We start from the raw sequence: 24,745 nt of genomic DNA on the forward strand, positions 1-24,745 counted from the left end.
AATTACTCGTCCTCATGTCGTTCAGAACACAAATCTTTTTGATGAAATCTGAAAGCTTTCTGTCCCGCCATCAACAGTCGCTACTTTGACGCTTCAAACAGTTCATAAAGAGATTGTAAAACTAATCCATATAAATTGAGCGGTTTAGTCCAAATCTTCTGAAGAGACACGATCGCTTTATATGATGAACAGATTTAATTTAGGCTTTTATTCACAGATAAACATTGATCAGCGAACATAAACAGAAGCTCAACACGAGAATGAACCTCATTGGTTCTTGCTGGATCTCAAACGTGTTGCGTAACATGCTTGAGCTGATGAACGTTTATAAGTGAATAAAAGCCTGGATTCAATCTTTTCATCATATAAACTCTTCAGAAAAATTGGACCGAACCGCTCAATTCACATGGATTAGTTTTACAACCTCTTTATGAACTTTTTGAAGTAGTTGAGTAGCTGTCGATGGCGGGACAGAAATCTCTCAGATTTCATCAAAAAGATCTTCATTTGTGTTCTGAAGATGAATGAAAGTCTTACGGGTTTAAACTTTAGAGCGACATGATCAGTGTGATGACAGCATTTCATTTTTGGGTGAACTATCCCTTTAAGAGAGCAGATATTTCATTTTTTCCTATTTTTATTATGGTGGTATCATAAAACTGTGACATTATCAGACAGTAATACACCTGTATTTACGTGGTATCCTGGGGCACTTCTCACCTGCCATTTAGATCATTTAGATGTCATAAACATTACACAGCAAAGTAATCATTTACAGACTCATTTTAGTGTGGCATTTAAGAGAAACAAATCTGGGTTCTTAAAGCCTTGTGCATGTGTGAGAGTTTTGACAGTTAAAATTTGAATTCACGAACATTCCGTCTATTTAAAATCTCAGGGATATTTTTAGATTTTTAATTGAATATTCCGGGAAACCTGAAATTGAATAGAACACCATAATCAGCCAGAAGAACTATGTAGAGTTTTGGTGGAGATACTCTAAACAAGTCTACAAAGAAAATGTTTCCTATTGGACTTTGGACTTTCACTGACAAGCTTGGTGATTAGAGGTCACCAAGAGGTCAGTTACATAAAAATATCTGGGTCTCAGAATTAGAAAACTAACATAATTACACATCGGATTGTGGAAACCCTGTCAATTGGGACAAATACCAAGTAATTTTGTGATTTTTAGATATGGAAAATTATTAAGATAGTTTTATCTGCTCTAAAGTATAACATCGGCTAGAATTTGAAGTGAAAATGTAGTTTTACTAGACATTGTTTCCCAGTAATGTCTGTGACTGTAAGGATTTTTAAAATGTATTCAGTTATCATAGACAACTGGGAGGCTCAATAAAAAAGTAATAGAAATTAACTTGTCAACGTGTACAAAAATAAAATTATCAAGACCAATTGAGTCCGTTTTGGTCATAAAGCTTTATCAAAATCAATCTGTAGAATCTTTAAAAAAAAAATTCATTTTATCTTCGTGCATCTCAAAAATAATTTTCAGAAATGTTCCAAATGTGAAATTATGTTCAAACCAGATAATTAAATAATGACGAGTGCCTGTAATAGATATAATTAAAAAAAAACATGTTTAACTGTATTCTTGTAAGATAAACAGGCACTGTGATTTACTCAACAAAACCTTCAATCAGAACCAGTGGCACTAGACTAGAGTATTTGTGACATTGCAACTTAAAATCGACAACACAGAATCCTGACAGTGACGAATTGGGAAAACCAAATGATCATTATGTTTCAAAGATCAAAATGAGATTCAGGTTAAGCTACAATTGACTTCTAGCTAATGATCTTCTTCATCCCAAACACCCCAACACATTGTTTTTCTTTTAAAAAGGCAGTAATAAATGTGATATTTCAAGATAAAGGCTTTTTTTTCTCTCTCTCATGATAACAATTAATACAGATCAACACATAAAAATCGCAGATAGCCAGTGTTTTTTTTTTTTTTAGCTCCAAGATGTGCAGTCTTTTTAAATAAAAAAAGCTTCCTCTACTTCATCTTCAACAGAAACATCCTTGAAAAGAAGGACTTAAGCAGCTGATGCGACATCAATAAAACAGTCCATTGGTGTATAAAACTCTTGTGATTGAATAAAAAACGTCCCACTTTAGAGTCTTTCGAGAGCACAACATCATGTAAAAGTGTAATGTCTGCTTCAGTTCTCTCTATTGCAGAGCAACGGAAGGGATTTCTGTGAAAAAAGCACACAAACGATAACCAGTTTGCTGTTTTTGAGTCTTTCTTTGTTCCCCCTCGTTCACACATAGAAGTCCAGCCTGCTGGGGATGACCTTGCAGCCCTGCATGGAGAAGACGCGCTCCTCTTTAGGGAAGTAGTTCAGGTCGTGGGCCATCATCTCAACCACTTCTTTATCCGGGACGTGACCCTTGGAGACCATCTCGGACAAACCGCATTGAACTATGTGCTTGTACTCCAGAGGAAGGAACGGCACGAAGAAATCCACCAGGTTCTTATCGATTAAACCAGTGTGCCAGAAACCACCTGTGGACGGAGAGAAGAAAAACAAGACAAGCGTTAACAGTGCCTCTATTATGCTATTTTAAAGTTTTCTGATTTTGTCCAGTCTGTTGTGATTGGTCTACTCTGCTCTGATTGGTCAGATGGTCCAGTCTGTTGTGATTGGTCTACTCTGCTCTGATTGGACAGATGGCCCAGTCTGTTGTGATTGGTCTACTCTGCTCTGTTTGGTCAGATGGCCCAGTCTGTTGTGATTGGTCTACTCTGCTCTGATTGGACAGATGGCCCAGTCTGTTGTGATTGGTCTACTCTGCTCTGTTTGGTCAGATGGCTCAGTCTGTTGTGATTGGTCTACTCTGCTCTGATTGGTCAGATGGCCCAGTCTGTTGTGATTGGTCTACTCTGCTCTGATTGGTCAGATGGTTCAGTCTGTTGTGATTGGTCTACTCTGCTCTGATTGGACAGATGGCCCAGTCTGTTGTGATTGGTCTACTCTGCTCTGATTGGACAGACGGCTCAGTCTGTTGTGATTGGTCTACTCTGCTCTGATTGGTCAGATGGCCCAGTCTGTTGTGATTGGTCTACTCTGCTCTGATTGGACAGATGGCCCAGTCTGTTGTGATTGGTCTACTCTGCTCTGATTGGACAGACGGCTCAGTCTGTTGTGATTGGTCTACTCTGCTCTGATTGGTCAGATGGCTCAGTCTGTTGTGATTGGTCGACCGCTGTAGCTGTATGAACCAAACTCTTCCAGTCTCAGCTACAACTATAGTATTTAAGGGTCAAAGTAGACGTTGTTCACAAGAAACCAATCAAGACCATAGGCTGGCATTATGCAAATTTGTTACATTGTTACGTAACGTAGGTATGCAACAGGAAGTGAGCCAGGAATTACTGACGCCTCATTTCTTTCTTTTAGGAGACGGTTAATATAAAAAAATTAACGTAATTTTTTGTGCACTTTAAAACTTTTACATTCTTTTTAAACTAATTTTTCATTCACAAACAGCTACATTTCACACTGCATGGTAAGGTAACATTCAAAAAATATAATGTGGCAATTAAATAAATAAAAAAGACAATACATTTGTTGTGAGATCTTCATTATATTGGAAATCTTCAACAAACTAGAGTGAAACTAATGAACAAAATGACTTAAAATGCACTCAGTTTAATGCATAGCGATCCGATTGTCATGAGGATTTTTTGCTCCATATTTGATCCGATGTGAGAAAGATAAGAGGCGCGTGACGTACTGTTTCTGTTGTTGAAGACGGACAGTGACAGCGCCGTCTCTAGATCCTTCAGCTGCATCTCCTCTCGCTCTCTCCCGTCCCTCCAGAAATCCAGAGCCACCTGAACGATATTCTCACCGCCGGCATTACTATAAAGACAAAAACAACTGGGTGTACAAGGGTCCTCCGATAGAAAGCAAGTTTTTAGAGTTTTTTTATTTTATTCAGAGCAAATACATACCGGGCAAAAGTTTGGAATAAATAAAGAAATAAATGTTTTTCAAAGTCTCTTCTGCTCACCAAGGTTGCTTTTATTTGATCAAAAACATTCATTTTTACATTAATAAAAATTTTTTTTATAAAGTAATATTTTGTTATAAAATATTACAATTTAACATAATTTTCTATTTGAATATATTGTAAAATTGAATTGATTTAATTTGTGATCAAAGCTGAATTTTCAGCATCGTTACTCCAGTGTCACATGATCCTTTAGAAATCATTATAATATGCGGATTTGCTCAATTATTATTGTGCTCAATTATTCATAATGGTTCTTATTATTTTCAATGTTGAATACAGTTTTTTTTTTTTTTGCTTAAAATTGATAGAGAACAGTTCCTTTAAACTGTGATAATATTTTACAATATTGCATTTTTTACTGTATTTTTGATCAAATAAATGCGCGCACATATATATATATATATATATATATATATATATATATATATATATATATATATATATTAGGAATGGGCAATGATTAATCGCAGAAAAAATTTAAGTTTGTGTTTAAATAATATATTTATGTGTACTGTGTATAATTATTTTGGGTATATATATAGATACACACATATGCATATGTATATATATATTTAAGAACTATTTGCATGTATATATTTATACAAAATGTATATAAATATAAATAACAAATTTTTCTTAAATTTATACATGCATGTGTGTGTATTTATATATACCCAAAATAATTATACACAGTACACATACATATATTATTTAAACACAAACTTTTATTTTTATGCGATTAATCGTTGCCCATTCCTAATATATATATATATATATATATATATATATATATATATATATATAATAGAAAAATATTGTTGGTCTTTACCGCCCATCACTAAACAATGACAACTAGTGACCAATTGTATTAATTACATTATTTACAGATTTAAATGTTCTGTTTACAGTTAAGTACACAATAACACTGACCTGAGGAAAATGAAGATGGCCTGTCTGTACGATACTCCGTCCAGACTGTCGTAGAAGTCCAGGTAAGGCTTTATACTGTCGATCAGCCCGGGATGCATTTTATCCATTTCATCAAAGATGAACATAGACCGTGGGCATATGGTAACATTCCCCTTTACCCAGTTCTGTAACTGGGACTAAACAATTGCAAACATACCTTTAGTACAGATGCGACTAAAAAACATTTGACTGGTTGCATTTTTTTGTTAAAGTGAAATGCAGTTATTTCAATGTATTTACATATATAAACAAAAAAAAAACACATTACCTTGTATGTGTTGATGTGCATCTCGTGAGGAAAGTGTGCCGTTGCTGTAAATAGATGAACAAAACTGCTCGACATTCCTTTCTCGTATATATTTTCTGCTATCAGCTGGCTCACGAAGTTCTTCCCAGTCCCGGTCCAGCCGTGGAGCGACAGAACCAGAGGTTTCTTCGGGTTTTCATTCTTCATGAAGCCCGTGACGGCCTTCAGGATGACCTGAGCAGCAACGTGCTGCCCGTACAGCTTGGTGTCGAGGTCATACTTCAGTCCTGAGGACGAGAGGACACATTTACAGACACCATATGCTTTATATGTAACAGCTGCACTTCAAATAAATACATAAATAAATGCATGTATCAGACAACAAAACAAGACTCATTGTTTGATGCATGTTGGCTGATCAAATCAAACAGATTCTGAAAGAAATCATGGGTTCGTACAGACACTGTAAAATGAAATCCCAGGAATTTCAATGACTTTTCAAGCACTACTTTTTTGGTTTTCAAGGACTACAATCAGATATCTCACTTATCAAAACAATATATTTATCTTTCAATTTCTAAAAAAGGGTAACAGATCAATTAAAATAAACTAATAAAACAAAATGGTGAAAATAAAAGTGCCGCATGTGCAAAGTATGCAATGACTGTGGCAACATTAATCATTAAAAGGATACTATGACAAAGATATCACTTTCAAACTGATTTTTTCACTCATGAATATGACAAACCTGCAGAATGAAAGGTGTATCATATACTTGGATATTTATTTATATGAGCAATATCATGTTCACAGTCATGAGAAATGTCTTTAAATGTCTTATACTGCAGATTTTTCATGAATATGTTGTTTCATTGAAAAAAATGTATCTCTAATTTCAAAATTGTCTTTCAATAATTCAAGCACTATATAAAAGGGGTTTTCCAGGACTTCAATTTCAAATAAGTCAAATTCAAGCACTTTAAGCACCTTGTACAAACTCTGTAATATGTCTTTGTTTACAATGATAATTTAAAACTAAACAATCTGGCTGTTATATTTAAAAAATAATAATTATTATTATTAGTATCAAATAAACCATTATAAAAACGGTAGAAAGAAGCATTTAAATGGCTTTTTGGTGCTTTTACGGGCCATAATGCATGATCAAATCCAAATATAGTATACGTTGTGATCACATTTTCACCTGTAGCATTAAAGTTGACCCAGTTCTCATCACACGTTTCATATAAATAGCGATATATTTTCCTGCCCAGCATAGCAGCTCCTGTTCCCAGCAGCAGTGAGGTGGACACGGGCTCTATGGCCTCCACGATCAGCCCTGAGACCAGGATGCAGTGCAGTAAAGCTGTCCATGGCCGAGCTTTCATTTTACTACATAAATCATCGATGCTTTTAATAGGAAACGGAGAAACAAAACAAAACAAAACGAAGCCTCCAACTCACTCGGACCCTGCACTTCCTACTTGAGGAAAAGTGACGACGATTGTGCGCGACGAAGGGCGCATGCGCGCAGCGTTCAGTTCAATAGTGCATGTTGCCAGAGAATGTCCGTAGACGGGCTCTGATGTTGCATTGATTGTTTGATCATCACTGGTCATTTTGCCACCAAACACTTGCCACGCTGTCTATATGCTCATTTTAACATCATATATATGCAGACGAAGATTAGACGAATTACACTTCAGAAGTGTCAAGCAGATTTAAACAAAAAACCTGTGAAAACCATATTATTAGATAAATTATGATTTCGGGGAGAATCATATATATTATCACTACATTTATATGTAATAATTCAGCAGACGCTTTTATCCAAAGCGACTTACACATTATTCATTATCATGAATTGCATTCAAATTGATTGGGAACAAATAGGCTACAACTCCATCATCAGCACCAATAGCCTACAAGAACTAGTGCTACAATAATAATAATAATACATATTTTCAGATGATGCATGATTATATATATGATAGAAGTGTCAGGTGCATTACATTTTTATGCTGATTTAAAACACAATCAGGAAGTAGCAAAATATCAATACAAGAGGCTGTTTAAAGTTAATAATTTCTACATGTCCCAGCTGCCTATTTGTTTGCCATTCAAATGGAGGGAATCGATTAATGTAAATAAAGATAAATGTGGATTTAATTCATTTTAACATTAGGGAAATGTGGATTTCTAGGTTAGTATGACCAACATTGCACCACTGTCTGGAATTATACGCACATTTATAAAGCGTCGTCCAATAGCCCCCTACTACAAATATGACAAAACCTCCCGTTCAAACCTGTTTTGTTGAACGAGATCCACTCCGGTCTGCAGCACTCGTGGAAGTAATAGAGCACGTTCTGGTAACTGGCCAGAAACCCGGTGAGCGCGGCGGCCATCCCGACCGCGATGCTGGTGCTGATCGGCTCTATCCCCGCCGTGAGAGAGCAGCAGCCCGCGAACATCACCAGCCAACACGCCAACCGCATTCTGGAGGACGAGTCTGTCGAAATCAGCAGCACATCAATGTGCTAATCCGGTTTAGTAAACAGAGATGAGCGACTTCCGTGAACCGAATCTAAAGAGTCCGTTTAGACCGAGCGCGCGCTGTGAGGAGTTCCACACTATAGCGTCATAGTATTAAATACACAGCTGTAAAATGTGTCAGTATTTGTATTTGTTTTCAAAGCATCTGTTTTTGGTTGCACTATATCCAATCAATTTTGGTCTGACCTAGGTTCTCACATGTTTGATTCGGCAAATGTTACACACTCTTTCAGTTTAAAAGACATACTTTTTTTTTATCATAGGTCTAATGATAATAGAAATAGACCCTTGGAGTAGCCTATATTGTTCGTTTTTTATTTTATATGGCTCTTCATTCATAAAGCAGAAGTGTGCAAATGGTATTTTATGCTATCCCCACTTTGAAATTTAATTAAACTCACTTATTAAATTTCTTTATTAGAGAAATATTTTTTAAAAATCCATGTATTTAGGAGCTAGTGTATCAGTGTCTGTAGTTATTGTATTAATACAGTTGTCTGTGTTCTAGGCTATGTCGTTTCACAACTTATGTTGTTTTTGAAAAAAGTTTTTTTTTTCATTAAATGTATTATTAATTATTTTCAATTTGTTGTAAGATGTGTCTGTGTATATTATTTATTAATTATATTGTGTGTGTGTGTGTGTGTGTGTGTACCTTGACAATGTTCTTATGTATACAAAAAATATTTTTAAATGCTTGTAAACATTTATTTCAGTTAAAATCATTGTTTTATTTTAATTAATATATATATATATATTTTAAATATATGTTTTTATAAAACGTTTTCGTTTATTTCTTTTTATATTTAATTCATTAATTATTATTATTATTTTATCCTAATATATCCACTGGCTGTGTTTGTAAATCTTTAAAACCAATTGAAAATATTATTATGATAAAAAAATTAATCTTTCTCCAAATGTGTGAATAGTAGAAAATATCCGGTCCTCATTCTCAAAAGAAAATAGTTTATTATCACACTCCTGATACATCACTGAAATATGTTGTAATTTTCATTATTGTGTAGATTAGTCAAATCCTGAATCTTGAACAATTGAAACTGACTCACTTGAAAAAATCTATTTATTTTGCTAAAATTAATAAAAAGTGACTTTCTTTGGCACCAAGATAAATTTCATGTCAAATAAATGTTTGTATATTTTTGCACTGCTATAAATTATTTAAAATAAACAAATTGTCATCATGAGACCTAGAAAAAAAAAACAGTTTTGGCATTTATATCATGTTTGGTGCATAAGAAGCATATTACTTTTATGTAATTTTTTTATGTAATTTTTTTTATGAAAAACAATGTCATATTTTATCATTATCATGTCAAATTATGATTATTATATTATTATATAGCTTGTTTGGTATCACCGAAACACCAAGGGTTTGAGAGATATTCTCATAATAAAACATGCACTGACAAAATATATATATATTTTTTTTAGCACGGTTTGACACAAATGGTACAATGTCTGTAATGACGCAGGTTTTGGGGGGATACATTTTTTTTTTTATCGATTGTTCATAGATTAATGATGCAATTTTTGTTGAACTTGTAAAGTTTAAAATACTTTTTTCCCCTTTCGACCTTCTGACATGATACGTGTCCTCATAATGAAGCTGAAATCATGTTTTTGAAGGCATGTATTTTACCTAAATATACACCATTATTAGTATAGGGTCCCTTCTTTAACGCCAATAGGAATATATCACCAGGCAGCAACTGAATTATGTCTTACAGTGACAACAGGCTGGGACCCTGAAGGCCAAGACAGAATAAAAAATATGTCTATAAATAAACAAGATATTTTTGATGGTGACTATTGTTGACACCTGTCACTCGGACTGATAATGGAGTTTGAGGGATACAGCTGTGTTTAGCAGAAGTGCCAAAATATTAATATCCTTTATTCAGAATTGAACCGAGAGCAACGTCTTGGAGAATATGTTATAGAGCAAGACCATTGCTGAGGTGAATATCTTGTAGTTAAATCAAGCAAATCCCCCAAAAACAAACCATGGCCTCTTCATATGAACGACAAGCTGTTCTTGATATTCATATTCATCCCATTAAAACCACCTCGTATATGAAGTACTATTTTTATGCTCAGGAAAAATGGTTAAAAATGGATGTATAAATACTCTTTTTAATGTAATGATTATGAATGCACTCTAGGTGGCAGACATGTCAAGATTTAGTGAAATGAACGTTTTCTGTTCTGCATGTTTGACTATCTAATCAATAATATATAAAAAAAAGAAATAGAGAGAGAGACAAAGGTGTACAACATGACGAAAGAAATAATGATAATAATAATAATAAGAAGAAGAAGAAGAAGAAGAAGAAGAAGAAGAAGGGAACGAATCATACAATATGCAAATTATGCAATAAAGTATAAAGCAATCATCAAAAAAAGTTTAAAATAATAATAAATAATAATTCTGAACACATTTTAATTATATGTATTTGATCATACTGAATTGTGAGACGTGCAACTGACGCATGACGTCATTTCCGGTTCTGCCATTTTGCGGTTGCGGATCAGTCTCAAGCTGCTGGTGCGTTTCTCACGGAAAACCGTTAATTTAGTCTAATATTTCTGCCCAATTCAACCGGAAAAATGTCAGATTTTGACAGCAACCCCTTCGCGGACCCGGACTTCAGCAACCCGTTTCAGGTAACGACACAGCAGCGCTGTTTTTATCACTGGGTTTCGGTGTTCAGCTTTTTGTCTGGTTTTTACATATAAAGTCAACACATTTTTCTAGTCATTTCGATTACGTTCATATTAAAAAAAAGTAATTAAATACTAATATCTTCTGTGACATCACATAACTTGTTGTTCAGCAGTCACTTGTGTAAAAATGTATTTATTGAGGTCTTTGGTTTTGTTTGTTAGCATTTATTATTATTATTGGGTTTCTGATTCGATTTATGAGTCAAATTCTCCGTGTTTAGTCAGTCCAAAAAAGCCTTTAATGAACTATGAATTAAGTTTGACCACCACATCAACATTTCATTGTTTTATGGCTTTGGTATTATGAATAATGTTAAGATGATGATGATGGAGGCTTCAATTCTGGGTTTGGTTTCTAACTTGGGATGTTTTGGGCTTTATATGATATTTGTAGGGTCTTTTAACTAGTGAATTATCTGTTGTTATTGAAGCTGTCAGTGTCTGAGATGAATATGGTCCATTTACAGTCTTTGCACATATACATGGGGCTGAATAATGACGCTTAGGGTCAATAAAGGAGTGTGTGTGTGTGTGTGTGTGTGTGTGTTTGGGCTGGATAGCTGTAGGCCGCCCCTGTTTTGATCAGTGGTGTGTGTGTGTGTGTGTGTGTGTGTGTGTGTGTGTGTGTGTGTGTGTGTGTGTGTGTGTGTGTGCAGATCTGGTCAGCTGAGGGAATTAGATCCCTGCAGCCTGTTTTATTTTTCATTTTGTGCAGCTACATTGATCCAAGCAAAGCATTTGTCGCCTTAATGCATTAAAGCCGGTGATTTTTCTTTTAGAAATAACCACTTTCGAAATGAGTTAACCCTATCTAGCCTACTGTGACATATTTGGTGATTAATTTAAGGCGTCTACATTACTACATGCTTACATGATCAAACTTTGCTGAAAAACCTGTTGCACACAATCTACTGCATGCCTTCTGTTGTCTGATTGACAGTTTAGTCTTTTTTTAAGCAAGTCGTTTTAGTAATTGTAAAAAAAAATCATCCCTCCCATGATTCACGTGTCTTTTTGCTGTGAAATCTTTACTGATTTTTATAAACTAAACGTAAGAATAACTTGTATATTGATTATATATTTCAAGATGACACTTAACTAGACGACACTTAACTGTTTAAATATGAGTCTCAAATAATATCATCAGGCTTTTGAGCAAGGTTTATTTCTTCATCTATCAATCATCATTGTATTGCATTGCATTATATGTTTTAAAACTACACAGCCTTGATCATAAAACTAAAGCAAATCATCTTACCAAGACATTATTGGCAGATATACAATAACGACTGATATTTATGCATTTTACATAAGTAGTCTGTTATACTGTTACAAATATCTAATTGATTTACATTACAAGCTATCAGAATTTCTTTGTACTTTTTGGCTATATAAAGATCAGTATGCATCAAATTGCATATTTTGCTCAGTTTGGGCCTCTATTCTCACTTTATGAGTCATAAAATGGATCAAATATTAATCAAATATGATGCTCAAGAAGAAACACGCATGCAAACTTTGTTTTAGATTTTCTTGTACATTTTGTCTAAAGGTTCAATAGACCTTTCCATGTAAAGAAATGCGATTTTTCAGACTATTATTTATTTAATAGGCTATGTTAGGCTTTAATACACAAACAATGTTCATCCGTCTGGAGTTTTTCCCCTCCATTGTTCTCCTTTCCCGTGTGGTCTCTGAAGAGAATCTGTTTATGTGACATTACAGGTGTTGTAGACGCACAGGTGGGATCGGACCCGTCTTGAAGGTGCAGGGGGACAAATGCAAATTCATGCACAGCAGATTGTGACTCTTGTTCGGCCGGACAGACATGATCATTTACACCTCTGTTGGTCACCCAGGTCTCTCTCTTCCTCTTGAACACACACACACACACACACACACACACACACACACACACACACACACACACACACACACACACACACACACACACACACACACACACACACACCATCAGTAGCAGCAGTTTTGCCTCCTCTGAAGTGTTTCTATTAAAGCATACCTCTTAAGTCGTCGTCATTAACTGGTCAGACTTGGAAAATCGTTAAGTAATCAGCAGTAATGGTATGCAGTCTGCATTGGGTTTGCCATGGTAACTCGAGACCAGCGCGGCCCTGTAGTCGACCGACTGTAGCGGCACATGTCTCAATAATTCACACGGCTTCTTGATTGCATTGTTTCTGACTTGCGTCTTTAGTTTATATATAGTCTGTCTTGCTAGAAATGAGCTTGTAGATGTTGATTAATTTGCTGGTTTTTGATTCAAGACCTCATGAGGTTTGATTGACAGAAAACCTGTTAGGTGTTTGCTTAATCTTAGCCAATCAGCATACAGACAGTGTGGCACCTTTGTTTAAGTATAAGCTCGGTTGAATCCTGTGACGTGTATGTTGTGAATGTGATGATACCAGATGTTGGTGGAATTAGTTCGACATTTAAAAAGATAGCTTTGATTTGTTATTATAACCTTTACATAGTGAAAGTTCTTTGAATTTGCTGCATTATTATTGATTTGTGGGTGTGTATTGGCTAATTTACAAAGGCTTTGAATGTGGCTTTTCCAGATTTTTTTAAATGTAGTAACTGTGGTGGCTATATTGTATAGCATAGCCTCTCTACCTTTTTCTTAAGGTTTTGATGAAATGAAAATCCACTCATCTATTTCTAAATGCATGTTATTGATATTATTGATTATTTATTTCCAGAGGTGGACAAAGTACACAACTTCCTTACTTGAGTAAAAGTACAGATACTACTGGTCAAATGTATTACTCCGTTACAAGTAAAAGTTGACCGATTTTTACTTAAGTAAAAGTACAGAAGTACTCGTTTTTTTTACAGAAGTACTTAAAGGGGGGGGGGGGTAAAAATACTTAGTTTCAGTCAATCTCATGTTAATCTTGAGTACCTATAGAGTAATAGTGTGTCCTTCATATCTCCAAAAAGTCTTTAGTTTCATCATATTTATAAACTAAAAATACAGCTTTCCGATTCTATCCGGAAAAAGCCGAGGTCCTTGATTCTGGGCGTGGGCGGAGCTATAGAGTCAAGCGGGGATTTCCAGCACAAGAAATAAATCTGATACCGTTGTACTTAACGTTACATGAATGGGGTGTTTTATCACTGGGACCGCGCCAGGTTTTAATTGCAACCGGTTTGCAAATCCAGTGACGACCTGGGCCTTGTTAATAAAACATTCGTCACTGAAATGACCAGAACACAAAACCGCACTTGCCACACTCCTTTGCTGTCCCGGAAATACAAACTGCATCCACTGTTCCAGTAACACTGGGTTCTTTGGGAAGCTGAACAAGGTAAACTTTCCCTCACATCCCAAAACACACTTTTTTGGAGACATTCTTGACATCAACCATTCCTATTTAGCGCTGCTGATGATGATTTCCGGTAGTAGCGCGTCGATGAGCGCGGTCTTTCTCTCCTCTGGTCGACGTGTGCGTGAACGCGCTTTTCCGAGAGCAATGCTCATATAAGGAGTTCCACTCTGGTCTACGTCATTAGATCTACGATAGAAAAAAAACAGCCGAAACGTGTTGCAACCCGGAAGTATGATTTTCAGCACAGAAATTCTCTGTTATTCGTTCAAAATAACTTTTCAAACTTTGGCCATTATTAGCATGAGAATCCATCTCTTTAACACTGTAAACAACTCTGAATACATGAAAGACCATTGTACCCCCCCTTTAAATATAAAAGTAAATGTCAATGCATTGTTTTATTATTGTTGCATGTAGGCTAATACTCACACAGTACATTATGCCTCTGAATCTATGCCTGCCCACTCAATAACGTCCACAATGGTTTCGGACACCCAAATGGCTGTTCCCAGTTTTTTGGCTTTTAGTATGAATATGTTAGCCTTACTGTTATCTATAAGCTAGTGTGCTCCAAAACAATTACAAAATTTGCATTTAGAAGACCAAAACCAACATTGAAAATTAAAATCAGGTTGATGTCAGAATTCAATGTCAGATTGACGTTAATCTGCAACGTTGGACGGATGTTGTATTGTGGTTGAAGATCGGGTTGACGTCAGAAACCAACATCAGTCGAGTTCTGACGTCAACCAGACTTTCATTTCCAACCAAAATGCAACCCTTGCAACCCAAATCTTCCCTGACGCTACTACTTTCTTTCTACTCAAGGACCTTGACAGAAATGTAGTGGAGTAAAAAGTACAATATTTGTCTTTCAAATGTAGTTAAAAAAGTTTCTGGACAAAATAATACTCAAGTAAAGTACAGATACTCAAGTATTGTACGTTGTTACTGTCCACCTCTGCTTATTTAAAACTTTTTTTTGTTGACCCTGTAATTTTCATAACTGGATCTTCTGGTGAAACGGCACAGACTTCTCTCTGGGTGACGTGTTCGACTTCTCCAATTATATATTCACTTAGGCCCTGTTTACTCCTGGTATTAAGATGCGTTTTGGTCGATCGGATCACAGGTAGACGAGAGAGACACATTCCCATGTTTTAATTCGTCTCTTCTGTCCACTTTCAACCACTTCTGTCCTGATTTCTTCGAGGGGAGGGTCTATGTAAATGTATATCCAATGTGTTTTTTCAGATCCTTCGATTTAATGTACAAAATATAAGCTCGCACAATTTACAAATGAACAGAGACGACGGAAAAACACACGGATAGCATCTGCTTTAGTTTCTGCTCTGACAGCCGTGAGATCACGCCGAACGCTGTGAGTGTGTGTTAGAAATCAGGAATGATGATGAGAGAACATTGAGCTTGGTACGTTTTTCATCTTCAAACCAAACTTGGGTCTTCAGCCGACAACGTTTAAATTGCGCTTCCCATAATGTTTCCTCATCAGGTCAGTAGGCGGAGAGCAGGCGGGCTTTTGTGGCTGTTTGAACGCATTCGACCACATGAGTGTCCACACTACAAAAGGAATCTGTTTTTTGACTACCTCTAGAAGTGATTGAAAGTGGGCAAGCTCAAAATATTTTAGGGCGATTTCTCACCTGAAAGTCCACACCAAGGTCCGAACCAAAGTTCATGTTTTGATACATTCTATACATTCGTTAAGTTTTGGTTTGGTTTCACATTGCAATTATCCGAGCGCACTAAAGACTTTTACATGACATGCTTGCGTCCTGTCATCATCATCATCGATGTGGGCTGCATCTTGACATTGATTGGCTTGTAAACGGACGTGCGTCTGACGTCAGCGGGTTGTCAATTCGGCGGGTAACTTTGACAAGAATGAATGAACAGACGCATATCATTAATAATAATAATCAAAGCGCTTTACATAGAAGGGGGAATCTCCTCAACCACCACCAATGTATATATTGTTGCCAATGTATCGTTGCCACTATACTGTTGTTATTACGGCATTACTGCCTGCAGCACCAACTATAATCAAGGCTAGTTCAAATTCGCCAAATAAACGTCCTTGTTTTGTGAACATTTTATCGTCGCCGGCAGGAAAGGAAGACTGGGAGCAATCCTGCGAGAACCACCGGAACGTCCTGTAAATGCTCTGAAAGTCCGAACCATACACAAAATGCTTTCACACTAGAAACGAACCAAACCTTTGTTCAGTTTGATCTGGACCGAGACTACCTCTTTTCATTTCGTCTGTTTGGTCCGGGGGAGGTTTCACGGATCAAACTGAAAAGTCAGAAAATCCGTACCAAACAAGGTAGTTGTGAAAGGGTCCTTAGACCCCGTTTACACCAGTATTTAGTGTAGTCCACTTGTAATCATCTGATCAACCAAAAAGCAGCTTAATACCAGGTGTAAACAGGGCCTTAAACCCGTCCCTTTCTTACACTCAACTGCAAGCTCGCATTCTGATCCTGCCCTACATTCTTTTTCTTTTTTTAATAACATATTTTATATTAATTTTGTCATTATTCACCCTCCCTCATGCCCTTTCAAACCGGCGAAGCACGAAATTAGACTTTTAAAGAATTTTCGGGATGGTTTTTAGACTTTTTACCATGTCTTAGACTTTACACTTATGAATTTAGCAGATACTTTTATCTAAAGTGACTTGCATTTGCATTGCAAACCATGAAAAAAAAGTGCGACTTATAGTCCTGAAAATACGGTAGTTTGTTTTCGCAGTCAGGGATCTGGTGTGTGTCAGATTTACACATAGATTTATCCACTTATCTACAACAGCTTTGTGTAAGAAACAGACGAGAAGTGAATCAAAACTTCCACCTTAGCTCTCCTTGGCATGTAAATGAAAAGACAAACACTTTGAGGAGGATGAAGCATTCTCTGCCCGAGTTTTCTGTTTGGTAATCATTCAGTTAAACATTTGTGACTGTAAAGGCAGTTTAAATGAAACCACAGAGTAAATAGTCTTTATCCTGGATGAGATCCTGGTAGAAACGAGTCTCACGTCGTGCGGGAAGCGTCTGAAATGATGCAGCCTCATCAACAAGTAGGCGTGCTGCAGGATGTTGCAGAACTGGTGCACGAGGTGTGTGTGTGTGTGTGTGCGCATGACTGACCAATTGCATGCATGTGGCTCTGACGGAGCAGATTTTACCTTGTTACAGTGATTTCATAATGCAGCAACTGTCAAACTCGTAAAATGGCCGTGTGTGTGTGTGTGTGTGTGTGTGTGTGTGTGTGTGTGTGTGTGTGTGTGTGTGTGTGTGCGTGCGCAGCAGTAAGGAAGTAGACTGTCTAAATGAGGTCCGTCTGATTCTGTCCGTCACTCATCGTAATGAGAACATGGGAAGAGAGAGAGAAAACTAATGATCTGATTAGATGGATGTTTCTGGAGATCTGGCCCGCTCTGCAGATGCAGGGGAACCTATTACAGTGAGCCGCTGTCACTGTGTGTGTGTGTGTGTGTTTGCCTTCATTCACAGTGTTTGTTAAGGGAGCGGTGGTGACTAAGAACCGTTGTTTTATTTTAGTTTCTCTCTTAGTCACTCCCGCCATCATCAGCGGTGGAATGTAATATCACAGGACCCAGAGATGGTTTCACTGAATGAGTTTCATCAGCTTCCACTCAGAACCGTGTGTGTGTGTGTGTGTGTGTGTGTGTGTGTGTGTGTGGTGGATAGATAGAAGATTATATAATGATCAGGACAGGTAGGCAGCTCACTAGGTTTTTCGTCCAGAGCTCTTGTGTCTCGACATCATAACCTGTAAGATAGAAAGGACAAAAAAAAAAAAAAAGCGTACTAATCTGCATATCATCCTTATCTTTATTAGGCCTACCGGTAATCATTTTTAATAATCATTTTTTATCTTTCATGGTAATTATTACTATTTAAATTGTATGCTACTGTTTATAATTGTTTTTTTTTTGTAAAGCACTTTGTAAACACTGTTTTAAAAGGGGCTTTACTTATTTCCACATACTTACTGTCTTGTTGCTTTCACCATTGCATATCCGTAAGGTGACATTTAATGTTTCCTGTGTCTTATAACCCACACAAACCTGCTTTCTTTTATCTGTCCTTTCCAAAACAACGTTTGACCTTAAATGTGAACATCCTCAATACGCTAGTGTTCAGATGGCCTTTACAACACAAATAAACCCTTGTTTAGTCAATCTTCTCCACATAAGCCACAGTGCTGCTGTCACACCTGGGTTCCTTCTCAGGAATGTTTGCAGCAGTTATTATGTTTACGTTAATCTGATTTGCACCATTTTCATCTCCGCGACATTCAACGCTAATCTCGTTACTGTCTAAAATAAGCTTTCATGCGAGTGAATACTTGATTGCTGTGCGTGTGGAGCCTCCGCATATGTCCTGAAATCATCTGTCGTCCTGAAGGAGCGCAGCACTGAAGGAGGTCAAACCCGGGCTTGAGTTTCCCACTTTACAATCGGCTGGCCGAATGTGAGCAGCCGCATATAGAGTGATGTTAAACATTCACTTCTTTATGTTCACAGTTTGGCTTACAGGTTAAAGTGCATCATCAAGACTAGACACTATGTTAAGGTGCATCATCAAGACAGCAAAGCCCCTTTCACACAGAGATTCCGGAAAATACACGGATAATGTGACCCGGGATTTGTCCCGGTGTTGTGCCGAATTTCGACCTCTGCCAAATTATTTCCCCCCTAGCATTGGTAGGTTTAGGATTAGTTGTGCGGGAGGGGTTAGGATTAGGGGTGGGGTTAGGATTAGGCAATCAGGTACTGACTTCAACGAGGGGGGTAATAATTTTTGGCACAACACCGGGATCGTTTGATTTTGGTCCAGTGATTTTTCCGGGATCTGTGAGTGCGTTCTTCACACACATCCCGCTAAGATCCCGTTAAGACACGTGACGTCAGGATAAGACATGAAAACATGTACACTAGCGCATCGCGTACCGCTCCATAAAGCTGGCGAGCGCTCTTGGCTTCAGCGCAGATAGTAAGGAAAGTAAGGTCTCTGCTTCGTTTCAGTTTGCAGACATTTTTTCGTTCGTTCTTCGTTGATGACGAACACAAACTTTCTAGTCGCGCGATGGCACGTGCGTCATCACTACGACACACCCCTTACGCCATTGATCCCGGCTTTTGTTCACACAGGGCGCGTTCCGGAACTGATCCCGGCAATGTTACTAGGTCCCTAACCCGGGATCGGTCCCGGCATCAATCCCGGGACGTGTTTGCGTTCACCCAGAACAGAAGGCACTCTGGTAATTTCGTGGCAATTTCCCGGGATCAACGCGCTGTGTGAAAGGGGCTTATGTCATACTCATTTGTTAACAGACAAGTATGCATCACTTCAATGAGCTCATTGTTTCTGCCTTAAATTATAACATTGTTTAAATTAATTCATTTTTAGCTAACTGTGATTAGTATATGTACATTTCTGAAATATGTGGATTTCCTGTAAAGCTGATTTGAAACTGTGTATTGTGAAAAGCGCAATACAAATAAATAAAATGTGACTAATGTGTTGTACAATCAGGTAAACAAAAGAAGTGGTTTAAACCTAACTTTGGCTTTGTCCCAATTTGCATACTTTTAGTGCATCACTAAAGTATGCAAATAGACCGTTCGCAAACTAAGACCCGCCCCCTTTAGTTACTATGTCCGACAAGCTACGCCGCTCTCACACACACCATGTTCTCACGCAGTGAAAAATACATTGCGGAGAAGAGAGCACACTGACAACGCGCTGACAGACGGGACAGACCAGCTTACTTTTGATATGAAACAGTCTCACCTTTCAAATTTGGTAATTTTTTTAAGAAATGTAAACGATAAATACTGTTTTGTGGCTCTTTAATGTGTCTGACAGATCGTGATCCGATCATCTCTTCCTTCTAGTTCATTTATAGCATAAAATAAACATGAATGAACATCAGAAGGAATGTTGTTTTAACCGCGGAAAGACGTCAGTACACTCAGCTTCTCAAGTTCAAATCCTCCCATGTTAATCTACTAACTCTCCTGACTGCTTTGGCGGACAAAAATGGCGGATTATGATTGGTCAGATCGCCTGTCAATCAAACTCCCTGCGAAGGGTCAATTGGGACGAAGCCAAACATTTAATGTTTCCTGTGTCTTATAACCCACACAAACCTGCTTTCTTTTATCTGTCCTTTTCAAAACAACATTTGACCTTAACTGTGAACATCCTCAATACGCTAGTGTTCAGTTGCCCTTTACAACACAAATAAACCCTTGTTTAGACCATCTTCTCCACACAAACCACAGTGGTGTGAAAGTGCTTAAGTTAGACTACACCATTATTAGGTCATGCATACAATTGCGAAATGATACCACAAACCCCTTTGACGTATGCATTAGCTTAATTAATTACCAAAACATTCATTATTATGTTTCTGTTAGGTGCATTTATTTAAAATATTTTTTTTATTTATCCTTTCATTTTTATTTCTTAGCCTAGTATTTATAATTTTGTGATATTATATTTTATTTTAATACTATATACTACATCTTGAGTATGCAAAGTGTACTGTGCTGCTTACCTAGGTAGTATTCATGTGTGTGTCTGAATGTTTAGACACACTTAAAATGTTTTCTTGGCACGCAGCTCACTAGGTTTTGAGACACAGTCACACATGCGTTCATGTCAGGTGATCAAAGAGTGTGACGTCATACATCACTGTCTCACAGTGTGTTTATGAATACAGATACAGAGTCTTCCTGCTACGACAAAATGTGTATTTGTGTGCGGGACTATCCCATTAAACATTTATCATTACACAGACTGAAATATTCATGGCTCTGGAGTCCTGACAGTCGTCACCAGCCGTATGAAACGGATCCGCCTCAGGACCCGAGCGCTGCATACTGGGGCTGCTATGGAAACAAGGGACTGGTTTAATGTGTGTGTGTGTGTGTGTGGTATTGTAGTTAACGTTATTTGGAGTCAGTGAGGGAATAGTGAACTCTCTCTATAGAGAAACACAGGAGTTTAATAAGGTCCCTTCTCTGCTATGTTTGCAGGGATTATTAGCCTACTAGTATACTTCATTCTGCACAGAACTGCCCAATTTAAAAAGTAGCATGTGACGCTATATATGCTATATAAATGTTTGAAACAGTAGTATGCTACTACGTGATATCAGTGAGCAGCGCCCAGTTATTTAGCATTTTTATTCCAATGATGATTTAACATTTGCCAGACTGAGTAATGCATCGTTCATCACAAGGGATAGTTCACCCAAAAAATGAAAATGTAGTCGTCTCTTACTCATCCTCAAGTTGTTTCAAACCTGTGGGAGTTTCTTTGTTCTGCTGAACACAAAAGAAGGTATTTTAAAGAATGTCGGTATTGTAATCAAACAATTGACAGTATTCATCAAATCATATTATCTATTCTACACAGGAAAAAAATATACTATGGAAGTCAATGGCTACCATCAAATGTCTGGTTACCAACATTCTCCAAAATATCATCTTTAGTGTTCAACTGAACAAAGAAATGAATACAGGTTTGAAACAACATAAGGTTGAGAATGACTACTCACAGGGATAGTTCACCCCAAAAAATGTAATTTAGGTCCAAAAGGTATTTCTGGTTCTGCTGTGTACTGGCAATACATGGCAAATTATCATTAATTATTTGCCTCTCAATCTTATCAATGCAAAAACATGATCATTATTGTTATAGCAATCATTTTAATAATGATACATATGTTTTTATTGTTGCAGAAATAAAACAATATTTATATTATGCATATTTATTATCATACAGTATTGTTGTTGTTGTTGTTTTTATTATATTTAATTTGCTGAATTGTTTTAATTATTTTTATTTATAGGTATTGTCGTTAATAATAATAATAATTTTGCACAATTATATCTTTTTTGTTTATTGTTGTTGATGATGATAATAATAGCAATAATAAAAAGTGTAATGGTTAAAGCAGAAATAAAACAATGTCAGATAGAAAATATGCAGAATTTAAAATATTGTATAATAATAAAAATTATTATTATCATTATTAATTCCAGAATTATTTTTATTTATGTATTATTATTATTGCTGTTTATTAATAATAATAATAATAATCACAATAATATTCATAATAACAATACATTTGTTGCAGTCTAATGGTTAAAGCATAAAAGCATAATTAAAACTATATTAAATTCTGTATATTGGTTGTCAGATATATAAAAAATAATTGTTATCGGTCGGGAAATATTGGTCGACTCTCGTAATCTTTGCTCTGAACCAGGGCTGATCTCTCCCACTCATCTATTTATAGCTTTTGCTCAGTGTAAATTACTGGAATCAGGCGGGAGAAAATTACAGGTTCCGTCTGATGTTCCCGATGTTCTGGGATGTAGAATCCTAGGACAGAATGTGTAGTATTTCCTCGGTGAAGCGTGACATAGCGAGTTTGCTTTCTCTCTGTTGTTCTGAGCTTTAATCTGATGCAGACTCGGATGCACTGGGCGTCGGGATTAGTTCTCCGAGTTCTCCAACATCTGTGTGACATTAGTCAAGATAACCGTGCTCTTATCGGCAGCATGTGTCGTGCCGGCAAACTTTGAGTTTGTTTAGTGCCGGTTTAATGGTTGCTTTGCAGCAGGAGTTAAGCTGTTTGTTGCAGATGCAGAGTTGAATAGTGTTTATGTGTGGGTGGTCATGTATGTTGTGATCTCATAATAATACATAATGATTTCTGAAAGATTTTTTTTTGCAGATAGTTTCAGTAAATGGTCTTGCTGTGAAGACTTTTTACTCTGCAGCTAATGTGTGTACGGGTGAACCTCGAAAAATGTGAAAATCGTGTATTTCAGTAATTCAACTTAAAAGGTGAAACTAATATTATATAGACTCATTACATGCAAAGTGAGATATTTCAAGCCTTTATTTGTTATAATTTTTGATGATAACTTATGAAAACCCAAAATTCAAAATTCGAATATTGTGAAAAGGTTTTCATAAGCTGTAAGCCATAATCCTCAAAATTATAACAAATAAAGGCTTGAAATATCTCACTTTGCATGTAATGAGTCTATATAATATATTAGTTTCACCTTTTAAGTTGAATTACTGAAATAAATGAACAACTGTATGGTTACCATTGAAATAAAAGTGTTTTATCTACTGGAACTGTACAGTGTTCAGTTCATAAAGCCTAACCAAACATCTGAAAGCACTTTATTTGCTAAGTGCGATCACAAGACACACAGGGCATTTGTTTTGGTTTACAAGAGCTCTGAGCACTTGCATAAATGATATGCAAGAAGATGCATAACAAGTAGTCTCACAAAGCCTCGCCTGAGCCTCAGACGGCAAACCCGTGGACCGCACACAGTCCGTGCACGTAACCTCTGATGCTTTTTGCATGCAGAACAGGAGTGCTTTCACAATCTAGCAAGCACTGATCTGATTGGCTGAATTTACTATTACGAAATTTGACACGAAACAAAGTCATGTTTACAAAGTACCAGGTTGATAAGCACTTATGAAGAAGAAACAATCATCAGAGCACTTAGAAAACGAAAGATGCATAAAGTCAGACAATCAGATTTAAAGTTTACTAGTAACAAAATAAACCTTTACAAGTGTGTGCACATTGTGTGAAAACATCCTAGTAAAAAATCCTTCATTTTGAACAGATGAATATTTAAAGGCTGTTTCCTCTGTGTGTGTGTGTTCTCTGCAGGACCCATCAGTGACACAAGTAACACGGACTGCCCCACCTGGAGGCCTGGAGGAGTATAACCCTTTCACAGACTCGAAGCCGGTGAGACGCCCACTACACAGACAAACTGACACTTATGAGATGCTGTACATTTTGTCTTCAGATGCACAACTTATTGTGTACAAAATTAACAGAACAGGGCAAAAAATACCATCTGCCAACACACTCTCTGGCCATCTGTGTTTTTTTTTTTGTATACGGTATATTCTACTATACTGCATTATGCAAGATTTTAAACAGTATAATGCTACAGTGTGGTCACCTCATTATGTTCACTTATCCATCTCAGAAATAAATACACACTATAAAAAAAGGATTTTGTAAATAAAATGATTGAGTACATTTTACAAGATAATATGGTCACGCTCTAGATTAGGGTCGAATTCTCAGTTTTTACAAACTAATAACTATGACTTTAGCCTCAAACGCCTAATTACTGCTTATTACATATTTTTTAAAGGTACTTGTTAAGTTTAGGTATTTGGTAGGATTACGTGATGTAGAATATGGTCATGCTGAATATTAAAGGATTAAGGATTCACTTCAGAATTAAAATTTCCTGATTCCTGATTTACTCACACCCCCACGTCATCCAAGATGTTCATGTCTTTTTTTCTTCAGTCGAAACGAAATGAAGGTTTTTGAGGAAAACATTCCAGGATTTTTCTCCATATAGTGGACTTCAATGGAGTCCAAATTTCAGTTTCAGTGCAGCTTAAAGACGCTACAGGATCCCAGCTGAGGAATAAGGGTATTATCTAGCCAAACCACCGGCTATTTCCTTAAAAAAAAAAAAAACATTTATATACTTTTTAACCAAAAATTCTTGTCTTGCACTAGTGTTGTCAAACGTACCGACTTCGGTACCAAGTCGGTACTGAAATTTAAAAAATGTGACGCTTTGAGCGCTGTTGAGCGGAATGGTTAACACCTCGGAATGGCCGGCCATTGTCACATGCTCATCAAATATGTCTGTGATTGGCTACAATGATCAGCGCTTCAAAAACAC

The 24,745-nt window shown here is 36.7% G+C and overlaps 2 protein-coding genes across 3 annotated transcripts in view; one reads left to right on the forward strand and one right to left on the reverse strand.

Moving 5' to 3' along the window:
- Positions 1-63: 63 nt before the first annotated feature.
- On the reverse strand, positions 64-8,053 carry tor1 (torsin family 1). 2 transcript variants are annotated; one of them, XM_079586384.1, is made up of 5 exons: positions 6,471-6,910; positions 5,288-5,553; positions 4,981-5,156; positions 3,769-3,896; positions 64-2,536 (listed from the first exon to the last, which is right to left on the reverse strand). In XM_079586384.1, the coding sequence occupies exons 1-5, from the start codon at positions 6,652-6,654 to the stop codon at positions 2,292-2,294; spliced, it is 999 nt and encodes a 332-aa protein (XP_079442510.1). In that variant the 5' UTR covers positions 6,655-6,910; the 3' UTR covers positions 64-2,291. The 2 variants fall into 2 exon arrangements, with proteins under 2 accessions (XP_079442510.1, XP_079442509.1); XM_079586383.1 differs by lacking the exon at positions 6,471-6,910 and adding an exon at positions 7,575-8,053 and having other exon boundaries at positions 643-2,536.
- Positions 8,054-10,360: 2,307 nt separating this feature from the next.
- The window catches only part of scamp1 (secretory carrier membrane protein 1), a 22,310-nt gene continuing 7,925 nt past the window's right edge, over positions 10,361-24,745 (forward strand). Inside the window, exons 1-3 of the mRNA XM_079586032.1 lie at positions 10,361-10,510; positions 23,698-23,778; positions 24,577-24,610. Of these exons, the coding sequence (XP_079442158.1) occupies positions 10,454-10,510; positions 23,698-23,778; positions 24,577-24,610 (172 nt within the window). The 5' untranslated portion in view covers positions 10,361-10,453. The remainder of the gene's footprint in view (positions 10,511-23,697; positions 23,779-24,576; positions 24,611-24,745) is intronic.

This window comes from Phoxinus phoxinus (genome assembly GCF_949152265.1).
Source record: "Phoxinus phoxinus genome assembly, chromosome: 17".
In the NCBI taxonomy this organism is placed as follows: Eukaryota; Metazoa; Chordata; class Actinopteri; order Cypriniformes; family Leuciscidae; genus Phoxinus; species Phoxinus phoxinus.